Source organism: Penicillium canescens, assembly GCF_028828765.1.
Source record: "Penicillium canescens strain IBT 15451 chromosome Unknown utg000004l_segment0_segment0, whole genome shotgun sequence".
In the NCBI taxonomy this organism is placed as follows: Eukaryota; Fungi; Ascomycota; class Eurotiomycetes; order Eurotiales; family Aspergillaceae; genus Penicillium; species Penicillium canescens.
Genome location: NW_026703966.1, coordinates 5,285,999 through 5,301,957, shown reverse-complemented (window position 1 = coordinate 5,301,957; position 15,959 = coordinate 5,285,999). Strand labels below are relative to the sequence as shown.

The window sequence follows — 15,959 nt, the reverse complement described above, 5'->3', positions numbered from 1 at the left end:
TTATAATCGACCCCACGGGCAGGCAAACGACAAGGCGCCGACAGGATTGCGACCAAGGAATCGACACGATAACCACTGCCATAAATATTACCCAGGACTCCAGACTGAAGTGGCACGATACTAGCCCGTGCTTTGCGCCAGTATCGTGAACTTCCAATGACGAGAGAGATCCTGCGACTCTCGCGTCTGGAAGGCGCTCCCTTCGTTCAGCAGACAATTTGCGCCGTCATCGTGTTCCAACATTAAACTGTACTACATTCTCTCGAGGCTCAAAATTTCGTTACCCCCGACGACCAACTTGCGTTCACAGCAAAACCTACAAAACGTCAGGCGGTGGATTTATCACGAGTCGCCGTCGAGTCTACACATACAACCTACAACCCACCTGGCTCCCGTGAACGCTGTTCACTGTTTCATAAGCCTTCAAGCTTTGACTCATACGGACTCGGTGCGGTGCAAACCGTCCACAGTTTACGGTAAGTGATAAAAAGAAGCGATCACGCACTTTCGCCAGCGAAACCGGCTTTCGTTCAAGCCACTGACACTTGCGTACCGTCACTTTAGGACTTGCGTACGTTCTCTCTAGGACTTGCATACCGTCACTTTAGTCCCACCATCCGAACAAAACTTTATCCCAAATACCCGAAGCTCGACGACGAAAGATGGCTTCCCATCCGTCCATGCTCTTGGACCCAAAGTCCTACAAGAAACAGGTCCAGAACAATGGTAACCATCCCGCTTCTTCTACGTCTTCCCTTTCCCCGGCGGATGATCATCTTGAAATGAGACCTGCCATTATGCGCTACGAGTCTTTGCAAGTCCCTCCCGGGTCTTCGACTTCGTCTCCTATTCCTGCATCGCTTTTTTCTTCTGCCCTTCCCTCGCATGATTTCTCGTCTTACCATCCGATGGATACTTCTATGACGACTGGAGCGGTTACTCTCGCCTCAGTTGAGACTCATGACCCTACTGCGCTTGATTCGTCTTCGTATCAGATGGACACAACCATAATAACTGGCGAGTCTCCTGTCGCCTCAGTTGAGACTCATGACCCTACTGCGCTTGATCCCCCTGGCCCTACCACACATTCTTCCCATGGTTCTTCTTTTTATCCTTGCGTAACAGACCCCATGTCTGTGGAATCGACATTGACTCTCGGCTCACTTCGCGAACCCACAGGAAGACGCAAGAAAAACGATATGTCTCCAGCCCATCCCATGGCGCCACCCGGTACTGCCGCGACAAGCTTCCGAGGACCTTCTCCAATGGCGTCTCCGAAACAACCAACTAGCAGGGTTTCGAGCCCGGCCCCGAAGCCGGAATCCAATCTGACCGTGCAGTTTACTACAACCCTCGATGAAGCGAATGAGAGCGACTCAAAACGGAGTTATCACGAAATGAGCGACGAGGAAGATGTTCGTCGGCCAAATCTCATCGAAGATGTCTATGGCGTTGAACAGCGGAAGAATCCGCCGACAAAGAAGGTCAAAACTGCCGACACAGACGAAAAGCCCAGCATGGCTAACACACCGATCACAATCTCCGGAGATACTGGACTCGGCAAATTCATGAAAGAAGGGGAGGGCAATCAGACTGCAACTCCAACTGCTTCTTCTGTTGTTGACTTGACCGCTGGTAACGTATTTCTCATCGTCAAGTTTGTCCACTGCAGGCTAACTCTGTATTAGATGCCACTAACGCGCCCAACGATGATGATGATGACGAAGTGCAATGCACAGGGTCCGCTGACCTTAGCACCCAAGAGGTCTGCTTCGGAAGGATCGAAAACGCCTTCATCAACGCCCATCATGTCCCTCAACCCCCACCAAACCCTGTCTTCAACGACTCTGCGTCTCACTGGACTTCAATAAAGCTCGACCTTCGGCGTCAGCCGACGGGCAATTTCCAAATCGATGCCATCGATCCTTACGGAAACAACTTTGGCATGGTTGATGCGAAGACTGCTATAGCACTATGCCCATTGCTTGACTCCACTGCATGGCCCGTGGGATTCACTGCGCGACTCGACACTCGGAAGAAGGTGCCTGGAGAAGTGATTGGGGGACCGGTATCCGGTATCTACCGCGTCTCCATAAACCTCTATGGCCAGAGACAGCATGCCACTGGGATTGGGAAATTTCTGGGCCAGAAAAATGTCTGGCTGGGTACTCCAACGGTCTTGGGACAAGGAAGTATACTTTTCAACCCACACGCGAATGTGCGCCGTCAGATGAACGCGGCAGCAGTCGCCAGCAATAACGCTACTGGACGCTCGACCGTTCGCTATGAGGTTCGAACTGCTGAGGAGGTGAACGATGCCGTTATGAAGATGTTTGATCAGCTCATCACTGTGGACATCCCAACAATGGAGCCAAGTTCTCACATCCTGACCCCCTGCTACCGCATCAGAAACAAGCTCTCTGGTTTATGACAGAGAAAGAGAAGCCGCGCAAGTTCGGCCCTAACGAGGAAGACAACAACTCGTTGTGGCGAATGGTCCGCACGCCTAGTGGTAAAACTCAATACCGCGAGATCATCACGGGACTTGTTCTTGATAGCAAGCCCGAAGAGTCCCTGGGTGGCCTATTGGCTGATATGATGGGTTTGGGCAAGACTTTGAGCATTCTATCGTTGGTAACGGCCTCTCTTGAGTCATCTCTTGAATGGAAAAGATTGGCACCTCACCCCAGCCTTGTTCGCGCGATTCCTGGCATTCGCAATACGCGCACTACCCTTCTAGTTGTCCCTTTGAGCGCGGTCAGCAACTGGACAACGCAAATCAAGGAGCACCTCGCGCCAGACTCTATCAAGTGTCATACATTCCATGGCCCAAATCGCATTACTGATTTGGACGAACTCGCGAAATATGACGTCCTCATCACTACCTATAGCACCGTTCTCAGTGAGATGAATGGGCGGGGCGCCAGGCGCGGAGACAGCCCTTTGAGGAGGATGAATATGTTCCGGATTGTGCTTGATGAGGCTCACACCATCAGAGAGCAGAATGCAAGGCAAACAAAGGCTATACTGGATCTCAACGCTGAGCGCAAATGGTCTGTGACTGGAACTCCGATCCAGAATCGCCTGGAAGATCTTTTGTCTGTCACCAAATTTCTCCGCATTTATCCTTACAATGAGCGGAGCAGTTTCGTCCAGCATATTTTGAGTCCTTTCAAGACAGGTGACCCCACTGTTCTCGCTAGCTTGCGAGTCATGGTGGACTCGTTCACTTTGCGCCGTGTCAAGGATAGAATCAATCTGCCACCCCGCAATGATAACATGGTCATATTGGATTTCACCGAGCAGGAGAAGCAACTGCATGAGTTCTTCCGCAATGAGTCAAATGTCATGATGCGCGTCATTGCTGGAGAATCCAAGAACAAGATGGGTGGCCGGATGTACCACCACGTTTTGAAGGCCATGATGATTCTTCGTCAAGTCAGTGCCCATGGCAAAGAGCTTCTGGACATTGAGGACCGCGAGCGGATCAAAGGGTTATCTGTGCACGATGCCATCGACCTGGAGGAAGGTGAACCGGCCGAAACACCCGCGGCCTTGGACAAGAAGGCGTATGGCATGTTCTCTATGAGACAGGACATGGCAGAGGATCTGTGTGCGACTGAAACCTGCAACAAACCCCTCGAGCCAATTCTCGCTGCGAATGGAGAAGTCGACCGCGACGCCCCGATGGCGATATACCTGCCCTGCGGCTGTGTCTTCTGCCCGAATTGTTTCTCTGGTTGGAAAGAAGTGTTCGATTCGAACTCCGAGATTCCCATGGAGTGCCCCGGCTGCAAGGGATGGACCGCCATGGCCTACTCCGTAATTACACCCACTGGCCTTGACGAATATCAGGCCCAGCAGGATCAAGAGCGCCGTGACCGCCAAAATGGGAAGGTTGGCAAGGTTTTCGGTGAATATGAAGGCCCGCACACCAAGACCACCGCACTGCTTAATTACCTCAAGGGAAGTGTCGAGGACAGCAAGAAACTCGAAGGCGAACCACCCATCAAGAGCGTTGTGTTCTCCGGCTGGACCTCCCACCTGGACCTCATCGAGATCGCTCTGCGAAACAACGGACTGAACGGTTTTGTCAGACTGGACGGCACGATGACCCTTGCGGCACGAATGAAGGCCCTCGAACTGTTCGCCAAAGACGATTCGATCACCATTCTCCTGGCTACCATCGGTGCAGGTGGTGTCGGTCTCAATCTAACCTCCGCATCGCGTGTCTTCATCATGGAGCCACAGTATAATCCAGCCGCCGTTGCGCAGGCCATCGACCGTGTTCACCGTCTCGGACAGACCCGACCCGTGGAGACATACCAGTTCGTTATGAAAGGCAGTATCGAGGAGAAGATCCAGGAACTTGCCAAGAAGAAGCAGCAGCTCGCAGATATGAGCATGAACCGTGGTAAACTGGATAAGCGGGAGGTTCAGGAGGCTCGTATGCGCGAGTACCGTTCCCTCTTCAAGTGATGGCTCTTCATGATTCTTTCCTTTCCTTTCTTTTCGTTCTTTTTATTTCTTGCTTTCTTTTACGGCACTTTTTTCGCGTTTTTCAATGTTCCCCATCTCATTTGATTTCTTCTGCCTAGATCCTGGCGGCATGCTGGTTTCGTTTATATGATACCCGGGAAAGGAGAAGGCGTTAGTATAGTTGTTTTGAAGCATACCTCTTTGATCCTTTGATTCTCCTTATGGGATGGCATACAGGATGTTTCTTCTTTCTTTTCTTTTTATTGCTTTTACTTTATCCCATGCGAGCTTTATACATGGCTGCTTGCTTTTTTGATAGATCGTGCTTTGATGCGTCTCTCATCACATTCCATTGTAATTCTTTGCCTTGCCCTAGATCGAGCTTGTTTATAATCCCGGAAATGACTCTTCCTACGTACATGGGATGGTATAATAATCTCTTTTTTTTAGCCTATCCTATCATTCTATCATTGAGATAAACAGTGAGTAATGCTGCTTCGAATTGCTGGTAATCCCAAGCTGCAGTGTATCCTCGTCGCCATAGTAAATTGTCTTTGTCAAATAATCTGCCTGTCCAAGACAGCCTCTTTAAGGCGTCCTGTCCTGGCTTTTCTTGTTCAACCCTTTGGAACTAGGATATTGGCATAGGTTGCCAGATATTTCAGTGTCTTGACTTCGATCTTCGCCTTTGGACCTTCGTCTGGACGGTCTTTTACATTACGTCGGAGCCGATGAACCAAACTCCCCGTTGAGAGGTACCGTAAAATAGTTCACCGATTGACTATCCCATAGCGTTGGGGTGTCCTATCAAAGTTGTAATGCTATCATGGGATCTATGAATCATACTTCCAAGCTTCAATGTCAGCATGGCCGGTTCCAGATCCCTCTCTTCAATATATCTCAATTTGAAAGGACGTTCCATTGATCCATAGATGTACAGACAAGGATTATACACTGGCTCTATAACTCTATGACTGGATATGGGCCGCGTGTAACGTGGAGGAATTCGAATTGGTTCCATAAGGTTAAACTTCCTATTCTGCTCATAGATCGGTGAATATCGCCATAAAACATCGAACCTTGGACTTTTGCGGTCTTTGGTGCCTTTAAAACCTACCCTGTCAACAAGGCAAGGCCCGAGCCGTTCTTATAGCTCGTGTCACTATAATCGGTAACCCCATTGAACCTTGACGGTTAGAAATTTTGCTTTGACCCTACGGGTTAAGCAGGCCAGGTCATGACTCCGCAACTGAGTCTATAATCTCTAACCAAGTGAACACTGAGCGGTAACAATAGAGCCGAGCTTCGACTTAAGCAGGCAAACAACGGAAGTCGAAATCAGCACAGGGTGACCGAGGTCCTGGCCAGGGTTCGAGGCGCATAATCAAAAGAGTTCATAAGGCCCATTCTATTCTCTGTATTCGTCTGAGTGAACCTGACCGCTCCTTGTATGAATCCCCAGTCTTGCTGCGATATAACTTGGATCTTGCGAGTGGTTGCAACGGAGTATATCAACAAAGTCTATTGGAATTTCATGTGCTTCCCACTAGATGCAGATTCATAGATAAATTGAAGAGGAACGAACGAGCTCTACTGATTCAAGATCTACATCTCATCATCGTTAAATATCCCTTACATTCCCAATCTTATCAAGTCCACAGGTCCCCCAAGCGCAACATGTGTTTCCACATTTTAACCCTCGCCATAGCTTTCATTTCAAATGCATAGGCGTGCAACTACCTCAACGTCGCCGGAGCCTGCAGTTGGTATGGAGATGGTCCCACCTGTGGTAGCTCCATAGACGATTCACACAATTCCACAGAATATCACCGCTTCGATTACAATCCCGTACTGGGGTACGTGATGGCCACGTCTAAAGGGGACAACGCGGGAGCCCAGTTCTGCGCGCAAGAGAGAACGAGCTGGATAGGAACCTGCTGTGGATGCTTTGGAACTGGCTGTGTCACTAGCTACAAACGGCTCTGGTGTCGAACCTGACCAGGAGCTCCTCACCAGTGACCTGCGCCATCGCCATCACCATCCCCATCGTTCTTGTGATGCTGATTGATATGGTCTCGATCTATAGCCTCCAATTACTCGAAGCACATACAAAGTGCTAGGTTTTTGTAACAGAGAAGGGAAGGCGTGAATTGAGATTGGTAACCTTAGGGCTAATTGATGCTGTAACTGAACACGACGGGGGAAGACATAGGGTAAGAATATACCATCTGCAGAAAATGTCCACTTTGGATATGAATCGCCAGATGTGGCGTAGACCTATTGTCTAGAAATCTAAAACCAAGTTCGAGATTCCAATATCGCTAGAGACCAGACTTGATATCATGTTGTATTCATTAGATCTATCCATGCACCCGTGCAATTCGTAAATGAACCGTCCATGTCATAACGCCAAAGTAATATCACACAGGAAAAAAGATGACTTGCTCAATTCCATGCCCGTTTCCCACCTAGAGCTCCGGACTGTATATCAATATGCTGAGAGAATTCACTTTTGATATTGACTGTCTCCATAAATACCAACAGAAACAGCATTCAAAACCCTCTCCAAACGGGTCCTCAGCTTCTTCAGTTCCCGCACTTTAGCAGCCCGCTCCGTCTCGACACTGCGTAGCTCAGTCTCCAGCTCCCGAATTCTGGTCTCCTGCTCAGCCTCGGAGGCACCGATACCAGGCAGCACAGAGATAAGATATTCGATTTGCTGTTCCTTGATAATGAGGTCACGCGCGAGTTCTCGCTGCCGGCTCGCAAATGTGTGGGGTGAGTCGGGTGCCGGGGGGAGGTTAGGGTCTCCTCCTTCTACTGGTGCTTCGGGCGCAGCGCCAGGTTGTTGGGGCCGCGCGAGAGGGGGAGATCCAGGTCCTTGTGCAGCTGCGGCACCTGCCGCTGTGTTTGCGATAGCTGCTGGGACTGGTGGTGATGAGGAGTTCTTGGGTATTTTGGCTAGGGCTGGTGCGGCGTCTGGGACATCTGGGGGTGGTGTTGTAGGTGCATTGTCGTGGTATGTTGTGAGATAGCCTAGTGTTGCGTAGAATTGGGTTGCGAGCTGGTTTGTTCGTTTGTTAGCAAGGTTTTGAATGTAGGCTTTGGAGGGGCTTTACCTGGTCAAGACAGGTCTGGAGCTGGGTGAGGATGTCGGCCATGATGGCGACTGGAGCTTCAGATGTGCAAGTTGTGTTACGAAGAAGCAGATCCGAGGGAACTAGCGAGGTTGTCTAGTCGAGAATGAAAGCGCGGAGCAAATGCGGAGAGAAGCTCCAATGCGGTGAGGCGTTTTCTTCCTTCACAACACTCGATGCGCCTGTTGCGACTATACCATGGCCTCGCTGCCGGACAGTCTCGCTTGAAGCTCAGATACAGTTATCGGCGCTGCTTTTCCAGTACCCACATCCATCATGACCTGACACCCTTCTCGCGCCGACTATTCAAATTACCCTCTGCACCGTCTCCGCCCTCACAACATCACAATGACCTGACTACCTTCCTCTCCTACGCCAAACACATATCCCTTCCAGAGACAAGCACAGTATACGTCGGCACGCACTATGAATATACAGTCCTCCAAACGCTCCGCCGGTACGCCCTAGGACTCCACCGCATCGGCGGCCGCGACGACGCCGGTATCGACCTCGTGGGAACCTGGCACCTCCCAGAGCGCGAACGAGAGCGCGCACTACGTGTACTAGTGCAATGCAAAGCACTTAAAGCCAAATTAGGCCCGAATCTCGTGCGCGAGCTCGAAGGGACGTTCCGCCAGGCCCCTGTCGGCTGGCGCACGGGCCAGACAGTCGGCGTGCTGGTCGGTCCGCGTGAGGCAACCAAAGGAGTCCGCGATGCGCTTGCGCGGAGCACTTACCCCCTATTTTGGATGATGATCGAGCGGGACGGGACTTTGAAACAGGCTCTTTGGAACGCTCGTGCCGAGGAACTGGGGCTTGGGCCTCTAGGCGTGGAAACGCGATATGGGGCCTCTGAAGGCGAGTCCGGCTCCGTTATCAAGGAGGTTGCTTTGACCTGGGATGGATGTGATATCCCTGATATGGGTCGCGTGGAGCTTGATCTGGCTCGGTTCGAAGAGCAATGGCTCGCATCTTGGGCTGCAGACTTGCCGGAGATTGAGAAGGATAAGTTGCTGGATATTGCTGAGAAGGTGCTACCGCATGGCTCATCGGGATTTTTGTCAGATGGGAAAATTTCGGATGCAGACCGGACGAAGGTCCTTCAGGCTTTCCAAGAGCGGCAACCTGATCTATCGGTATCGGCGTGAATACACTACTGGGAGGCCAGAGCATCCATGAGCAGTTGTGTGGCCAAAATTTTGAACAAAGTGTACGATTTATGACATGAAATAATCCAAGGGTATAGAAACACCAACAACCAATAACCATTGAAAAAGCACGGCTCCCCCCAAGAAACGCCAGAGAGCATAGACTCCCACATAAACAAACCATCGTGATCTTCACCCTTGCATCGTCGACCAAAAGTAGTTTGCATAGAAGAAACGGGAGAATTTCGGGTCGATATTGACCACATGGACATCGCCTTTGCGGCTGTTGCGAATGACAGCTCGGTTGAAATTGCCAGCCTCATCAGGCTCAATATCAACTCCCAGAGAACGGAAAATTTTGAGTCGCAGACTAGATATAAGTTAGCAGCCATACCAACCCCAAAAGAGAGCACAGTCACGCACATAGTCGCATCATCAGCCTCCCGCTCGCGTCGCGTGGTTTCGTCACCCTCGAGACCCTGTGACTCGAGGTCGGCCAGTCTCTCCTTGAGCATTTCGAGTTCACTCTCCAGGCGCTCGCTTTCAATCTCCAGCTCCGAGGCCGCTTTGGCAATGCGGAACTTCTTGGTGTCCAACTCCACGATTTCCGCCGCGTGTTTGCCTGAATCGTGCACTGCCACGGCTTCCTCGTGCTGGGTAGAAAGAGAATTCAGGTTGCGGGAGAGTTTGCGCAGGGCAGATTCGGCCTCGCGAATGCGCAAGTCGCGCGACTGCTGCAGGGTTGAGAGCGAGTCATTGATGCGGGTGACGGCTTGTTTATCGGGTTGGATGTTGAAGTTACCGATCGTGTGGTGGATGAGCTAAAATAGTCAGTATATTGCAAAGTATAACCTCACATGAATCAAAGAAGTAGATACCGTGCCAGGCTCCTCGTCGAGCAACATTGTGTCTGATGTTGGGAGAAACGAAGAGTTGTTTTGGGTTGTAGCGGCAGCAACAGCCAGCCACAGCACCGCCACATGTGTAGCTCCTCCGCAAAGTGACGTTGCGCTTGGGATTTCTGACTTGGCTTCCTCAACGCTCTCTTCCTACTCTCCTAATCATTAAGCCTTACCCGTCCGCCTCACTCTATCTAAACACCAAGTTTCTGTTCTACCATGTCCAACCTCCCATGTAGGTGGTTTGTCCCCACTGATGCCTGGCGCTTAACGGCTGACTCGCTCTCTCAGATGCCGCAGATGCGGAAAGGTTTGTTCTCTGTGAAATGTCTATCCAAGTGCCCAACGACAAAAGCTAAATACCTTGGCGCCCAACAGTCCCTTGAAGCCTGCCGAACTACAGGTCCTCCGGGCACAGTACGAGAAAGAAGGCGACTATGTCGGAATCCAGACAAAGTTCAACTACGCATGGGTATAGCTCCTTCAGCCACTTCGGAGTGCCCGCGCTAACTGGTACTCTCCGCCTTGCGGGGATGTTCATTATAGGGTCTGATCAAATCTAACGCTCGGTCCGAGCAACAAGAAGGCGTTCGCCTTCTGTCCGAGATCTTCCGCGGAGCCCCAGAACGCCGACGTGAATGTCTATACTACCTAGCACTTGGCAACTTCAAGCTTGGGAACTACGGCGAGGCCCGTCGATACAACGATCTGCTCCTCGAGAAAGAGCCCGCAAACCTGCAAGCAGCCAGCCTCGGGTCACTCATTGATGATAAGGTCGCCAAGGAAGGTCTGATGGGCATTGCTATCGTGGGTGGCTTAGCGGTTGCAGCAGGAGTGGTTGGTAGTCTGGTTCTCAAGGGAGCCAGAAGACGGTAAATGCGTTGGCGCCTGCAAGGGCTGTGGCACAGAACTGTCCTTGCGTCTGGAGTATAACCAACTACCAACTGTATTATGGGCTTTCTTTCTTTTTGCTTTTCGCTCGCATCCAAGGCGTTACTCTCTTCATTGTACTCTGTACTGGTATACATAACATGATAGTACAAAATATGAGCCCGATCTCAGACAAAGGTGTATAAGTCATGCCTCGAAGGTTCCGATGTACAAATGTTCTTTGTTCTTCTATACTCCTTGCATTCATAAATTTCCGAAGTAAAGATTAAGGAAATAAAGCTGCCTGATGCAAGTTCTACTCTATTTTTGTGTACGAAACGTGTTGGTTTGGCCTTTTTAAGGCGATCGAAGGCGATTGTCGATCAACGTCATTGCCTCCACCTCATATCTCTCTATCACACTTGCTTCATCTTCCTCTCTATCTCTCACTCTAACTTCCTCTCTTCCTCTCATAAGACACCTTAGACACCTCGTGTTTTTAGGAGAGACCCCTGCTCTCACTTTCACGTCAACAATGACTATTTAAGCCACCAACACTTCTTAGAGCCTCTCCCCGCAGATAAGGCACTGTGACTGCTCCACACAGCATTTATCGACTTGACCAGCTTCAACCTTGCGATTTCCACTTACCTCTCTGATCGCTTAAGCATGGAGAGTGACTCTGATCGCATGTTCTGTCATGCCTGTGGTGGGGTTTGGTTGAAAGACGAGGCGCATGGCTTGACATGCCCGCATTGCGAATCCGATTTCACCGAAATAGTATGGATAATACCTCAGTTTTTGTCTTATTTTCACACTTCTGACTGTGATTTGCTCCTGTTAAGGTTGAGATTCCCCCCGATATTCCCCCCGATAGTCCCCCTGAGCACGCCGCAAGCCTGTCGCAACCACGCGTCAGCCCATGGGGAGACCACAATCCATGGGGAATAGACGAAGAGCTCCCTGGAACACCATCAAGAGATATTCCTTCTGGATTTCATCGTACATACACATCCCCCGACGGGCGTTTTACTTTCAGCAGTACCACGCTCGGCACCGGACACTCCTCAAGCCCGCGCGCATACGGATCCAACGCTGGGATCCCGATGATGATGCAGAATTTCGACAGCATTATTCGAGGTCTTGTGGAACCAACAAACCAACCAGCAAGAGGCTTGGGGCTTGATGATAATTTTAATCCTAGTCCCTTTGGCTGGCCCGATTACGAGCGTGTGGGAGATCATCAACCGGGCCCGGCTTCACCTGATCTATCCCCTCGCAATGCGGATGCACCGCAACCACGAGCTCATCAGCCAGTGGGTCTAGCTGAGTATGTGTCTCTTCTTTATGATTCAATAACTAGCAGACTAACCCCGCATCCCAGCCTTATAGAAGCCATCCGTGCTGATCTAGGGACACCAACTACACGAGCGACCCGCCGAGATCGCCAAACGCCAAACCCTCTTGCTATACTGTCGGCCCTACTAAACATGAGTCCAAATGGAGATGCAGTATACTCACAAGAGGAGCTGGACCGTGTCATCACTTCCCTAATCGAGAACACCGGGCCCGGAACTGCGCCGCCCCCAGCTTCTGGAAGTGCCATTCGGTCTTTGCCAAAGAGGAAGGTTGACAGGGATATGATGGGCCCGGAGAACAATGCGGAGTGTTCTATTTGTATGGATGCCGTGGAACTTGGCACGGAGGTCACTGTGTTGCCATGCGAGCACTGGTTCCATTTCACCTGCATCGAGGCATGGCTAATCCAGCATAACACCTGCCCGCATTGCCGGCGGAGCATCAGCCAGCGTCCAACGTAAGTGGCGCGACACCAACACAACATGACCGGACTCAGAACACCCAGCTGACAGCCCAGGCATAATGATGGAACCAGTGACAATCCGGTAGTCATCCCGGATAGCCCTGAGCAGCCGAGATCTCGTCGACGTCTCAGCTCAGCTCGAACTACACGCAGTGGCCGCTCCTCTTTATCTTCTTTGCAAAGTCGACTCTCCCCACGACTTTCACCCCGTCGCTCCCCTACACCTGAAGGACAAGAATCTAACCATGCTCCTCGCCGCTCTAGCCGAAGTGAGGGGAGCAACGGTGGATTTACTAGCTGGGTCATGAATCGATTTGGAAGCAGCACATAACATTAACCTCGACCTTGCTCTGATATACACGCAGCCCGTCTTTTGGCTTTTTCTAACAATATGTTCTTGGTGTGGCCTTTGATTTGTTTTAGCGGCAAGACTTGATGTCTATTTTTCTCTTCTTTCTCTTTTCTCCTTCTCTTCCTCTTCTCACCAATACCCCCTTTACCGAATGTCTTTCACTCGATGCGATGGAGCATGGTTTATGGATGAACTTTTAGCGAACCCGCTCTTCTCAGGCTAGGCCTTTATACACCATGTACATACTTCATCTGACTTGATAACACAATGTTATGGTGATATCTCTCCTATGAAATCTCGAAGAACTTGTATCCTATTCCTCCCTCCTCATGCACGCTTGCAAACCAGTCACTGATTATCCCCAACCTTAACAATCCTCCCCGTCTCAGTCTCATACAAATAGCCGGTAATAGGAACATCCAAAACAAGCGGACTATCCCTCAATAACAAAATATCATCCAAAAGACTCTGACGCAGATCCCCAAAGGGCAAGAATGCAATATGATCAACATTCTGCTTCAAATCCTTACGGATCTTACCGCGAATCACCTCATCAGTGAAAGTGAGCATCCCACAATCCGTCTAAAGAGAATAACAGATCAGCAAAAGCTATAAATAGAACCACTGGGTGACTGAAGGGAGGGATGCAAGGGGTCATGGTAGGATGTATATGCACATGCACAATGTAAGTTACATATACGTACATGGTGCACGATGATGATCTCCCGAGTACCAAGAAGCTGCTGCGAGATTATGATACTGCGCAGCGCATCTGAAACCCTACCACCCGCGTTGCGGATGACATGGGCGTCGCCTTCTTCGAGGCCTAGGGCGCGGGCTGGATCTATATTTCTGGTGTTAGGGAGAAGTTGGGTGCATAGTTCAGCTCATTGGGAGGTGATATAGAACGTACCAAGGCGCGCATCCATGCATGCTACCACTGCTACTTTTCTAGAATTTAGATATTGTGTTAGATACTCTTCTTTCTTTCCGTATGCTTGTCAGAGGGTGTATCGCGTAGTGTACTGTAGTATAGACTTACCGCTGTGGGGGGAGCTGTAGGTCACCCTTAGTGAAGGATGCCGCGTAATTAGCGTTGGCCGCTTCGAATTCCTTTGCAACCGACATGTTTGGGATAGATTAATTGGGGGGACCTTGAGGTGAGACCGAAGTATATAAATGGGATGCACACCCCGCTTCTGGTGTGATATTTGCTTCCGAGAAGCCCAGATGGCGTGCTGGGACTTGGGTCCAATGAGTATAAGATACTTGCCTGAGTGATATTTGCTTTTCCTTGGACCCTTGGAGGTATTATGTATCGATTATATTTGATTGACTGATTCTAAAGACTGGTCATACGTTAGAATGAACAGTATTCCATACAAACAGCACAAGCTCAAACCTTAAACTCCTTTTTCGCAACTCGCTCACACAGATCCTTCAGGGAACCACCAACAGCTTCGAAATCACTGGCCTCAAGGTAAACCTGTCCACTCAAACGAGTCCACAACCAAGCCCCATGGCGGAAAACGGGCAGGAAAGTACGATACTCATCAATCAACTTACTCTGAATCCAGGAAAAAGCACTGCGAGCCTCGTCCTCAGTCAGAACAACAAGAGGAGCATAATCAAAAGACTCAGCAGCCCCCTCCCCAGCAGAAGCAACAGCAATAGGAAGTCGCACAGTCGTCAAAGCACACTGGCGCATACGACTTTCCTGGCCAGGCTTGAGATCAGGTTCTTGGAGAACATCCGTGCCAAGTGTAGCAGCGACGGCATCAGCTCCTTCATTTGCGACCTTTTGACAATATGAGATGATAGCTTCTTCGCCGCCGCAGACTTCAGCGCGAAACTTCAGCGCGGCTGGGAGGCAGATGTAGGCGGAGTCATCGCTTGTAGCGACGAATTCGAAAAGTTGCTCGAATGCGGATTTTGTTGCGGGCGTGTTGGGGTCTTGGAGGACTGATGCGATAGTCTCCGGGGAGTCCGGCGCTGGGATGAAACCCCAGGAGGTTGGGAGTGTTGTGCGGAGGAAATGTTGGTTGCGCTTAGGGACATAGAGGACTGCACAGCCGCGGGGTGTGTAGAGCCATCTTGATTGAGTTGGTTAGTTTGATGTGATATGGTGTAGATAGAGAGTGCGGTCATACTTATGACAGTTCGACGTGAGAAAGTCAGGCTGTAGTTTCTCGAGGTCGAGGTGGACATGCCCAATACCATGCGCAGCATCAATGATGCTCAGAATGCCTTCTTCACGACAGATAGCAGTCAACCGCTCAAATGGGAAACGCACACCGGGGTTGCTAACAATGCAATCGAAGACAGCAGCCCGGACCTTGAGACCCTCCTCGCGGGTCTTACGAACAACCTCGCGGAATCGGCGCTCCAGCTCATCTTCAGCAATGGGATATTGGAACGACACCTTCCGGGGCTGGAAGGGGGAATGCTCTTGCAGAGAGACGACGCCCTTCTCGACGGCGCCGTAGACAGGCTCGAAATAGACGAGTGCTTCATCGGGCTGGAACGCCAGGTTGTAGAGCACAGTTGCAACGCCAGTAGTGGCATTCTTGACAAATACGCACTCGTCTCGTGGAGCATTTAGCACCTTTGCGACAGCTTCTCGGGCTTTGTCTAGGTGCTCTGCGTGGTATCGCCGGATATATGGATCAGGTTGCTGATCGGCCAGGTCCATGAAGGCGCGCTGGACCTCTTTGACTGGTGCAGGGTGAGCGCCAAATGATCCATGATTGAGGTTCTTATAGGCTGGGTCAAATAGCCAATGCTTCAGCATTGGTTTGCCGAAGGGCGTTAATTGACCTGTTGAAACCATGATGTTGGCTGTGGGGAAGGATGGGATGAAGAATGTATCGTCACGATATTCACGACTTGACGGATTAAACCCAATTTATATGCGCCCAAAAATGAAGCAATGACTCAGGTGTCAACATCAACCAACCTTGGAAAAGATACATGTAAGAATATTGAGGGGATCGAAACGACAGATGACTCACAGCCAATGGCTCTCATAGCCGAAGCTCCACATGTCAAAGGGCGTGGACACGGACATGCAAGTATGAGTTACATTGCCATTGTACCTAGGTGACTATACGTACTTGATTTCCTCTGCCGGGTGGGGCTTTCCTATCTTAGCTGCCGCCGCTTTTATGAGGGCACTCAGAGTCAGGCTCACTGAGTAGATTTCAGTCCGGGCTTAGGCTCACTGAGCTGCTCAGACTAGTCACGTGATTAATC

The 15,959-nt window shown here is 50.5% G+C and overlaps 8 protein-coding genes across 8 annotated transcripts; 4 read left to right on the top strand and 4 right to left on the bottom strand.

The window, feature by feature from the left end:
* Nucleotides 1–662: 662 nt before the first annotated feature.
* Nucleotides 663–4,479, top strand: N7446_007339 (DEAD/DEAH box helicase; the record flags this gene model as incomplete). The annotated part of the gene is given in 3 exon segments (XM_058516084.1): nt 663–1,635; nt 1,689–2,423; nt 2,435–4,479. 3 exon segments carry the CDS (start codon nt 663–665, stop codon nt 4,477–4,479), a joined length of 3,753 nt encoding a protein of 1,250 aa, XP_058373262.1.
* Nucleotides 4,480–6,985: 2,506 nt separating this feature from the next.
* Nucleotides 6,986–7,640, bottom strand: N7446_007338 (med21 domain-containing protein; the record flags this gene model as incomplete). The annotated part of the gene is made up of 2 exons (XM_058516083.1): nt 6,986–7,543; nt 7,599–7,640. The coding sequence occupies 2 exons, from the start codon at nt 7,638–7,640 to the stop codon at nt 6,986–6,988; spliced, it is 600 nt and encodes a 199-aa protein (XP_058373261.1).
* Nucleotides 7,641–7,792: 152 nt separating this feature from the next.
* Nucleotides 7,793–8,764, top strand: N7446_007337 (uncharacterized protein; the record flags this gene model as incomplete). The annotated part of the gene is made up of 1 exon (XM_058516082.1): nt 7,793–8,764. One exon carries the CDS (start codon nt 7,793–7,795, stop codon nt 8,762–8,764), a length of 972 nt encoding a protein of 323 aa, XP_058373260.1.
* Nucleotides 8,765–8,956: 192 nt separating this feature from the next.
* On the bottom strand, nt 8,957–9,669 carry N7446_007336 (kinetochore Spc24 family protein; the record flags this gene model as incomplete). Its single annotated transcript, XM_058516081.1, has 3 exons — nt 8,957–9,134; nt 9,188–9,585; nt 9,643–9,669. The coding sequence occupies 3 exons, from the start codon at nt 9,667–9,669 to the stop codon at nt 8,957–8,959; spliced, it is 603 nt and encodes a 200-aa protein (XP_058373259.1).
* A 213-nt stretch (nt 9,670–9,882) lies between these two features.
* Nucleotides 9,883–10,539, top strand: N7446_007335 (mitochondrial fission 1 protein; the record flags this gene model as incomplete). The annotated part of the gene is made up of 4 exons (XM_058516080.1): nt 9,883–9,898; nt 9,955–9,973; nt 10,042–10,135; nt 10,210–10,539. 4 exons carry the CDS (start codon nt 9,883–9,885, stop codon nt 10,537–10,539), a joined length of 459 nt encoding a protein of 152 aa, XP_058373258.1.
* A 663-nt stretch (nt 10,540–11,202) lies between these two features.
* N7446_007334 (putative RING finger domain protein) lies at nt 11,203–12,686 on the top strand (the record flags this gene model as incomplete). Its single annotated transcript, XM_058516079.1, has 4 exons — nt 11,203–11,313; nt 11,379–11,863; nt 11,918–12,349; nt 12,410–12,686. The coding sequence occupies 4 exons, from the start codon at nt 11,203–11,205 to the stop codon at nt 12,684–12,686; spliced, it is 1,305 nt and encodes a 434-aa protein (XP_058373257.1).
* A 369-nt stretch (nt 12,687–13,055) lies between these two features.
* N7446_007333 (beta-class carbonic anhydrase) lies at nt 13,056–13,835 on the bottom strand (the record flags this gene model as incomplete). Its single annotated transcript, XM_058516078.1, has 4 exons — nt 13,056–13,289; nt 13,412–13,551; nt 13,621–13,658; nt 13,750–13,835. 4 exons carry the CDS (start codon nt 13,833–13,835, stop codon nt 13,056–13,058), a joined length of 498 nt encoding a protein of 165 aa, XP_058373256.1.
* A 191-nt stretch (nt 13,836–14,026) lies between these two features.
* On the bottom strand, nt 14,027–15,537 carry N7446_007332 (putative aminotransferase family protein (LolT); the record flags this gene model as incomplete). The annotated part of the gene is made up of 2 exons (XM_058516077.1): nt 14,027–14,800; nt 14,858–15,537. 2 exons carry the CDS (start codon nt 15,535–15,537, stop codon nt 14,104–14,106), a joined length of 1,377 nt encoding a protein of 458 aa, XP_058373255.1. The 3' UTR covers nt 14,027–14,103.
* Between the last annotated feature and the right edge of the window lie 422 nt (nt 15,538–15,959).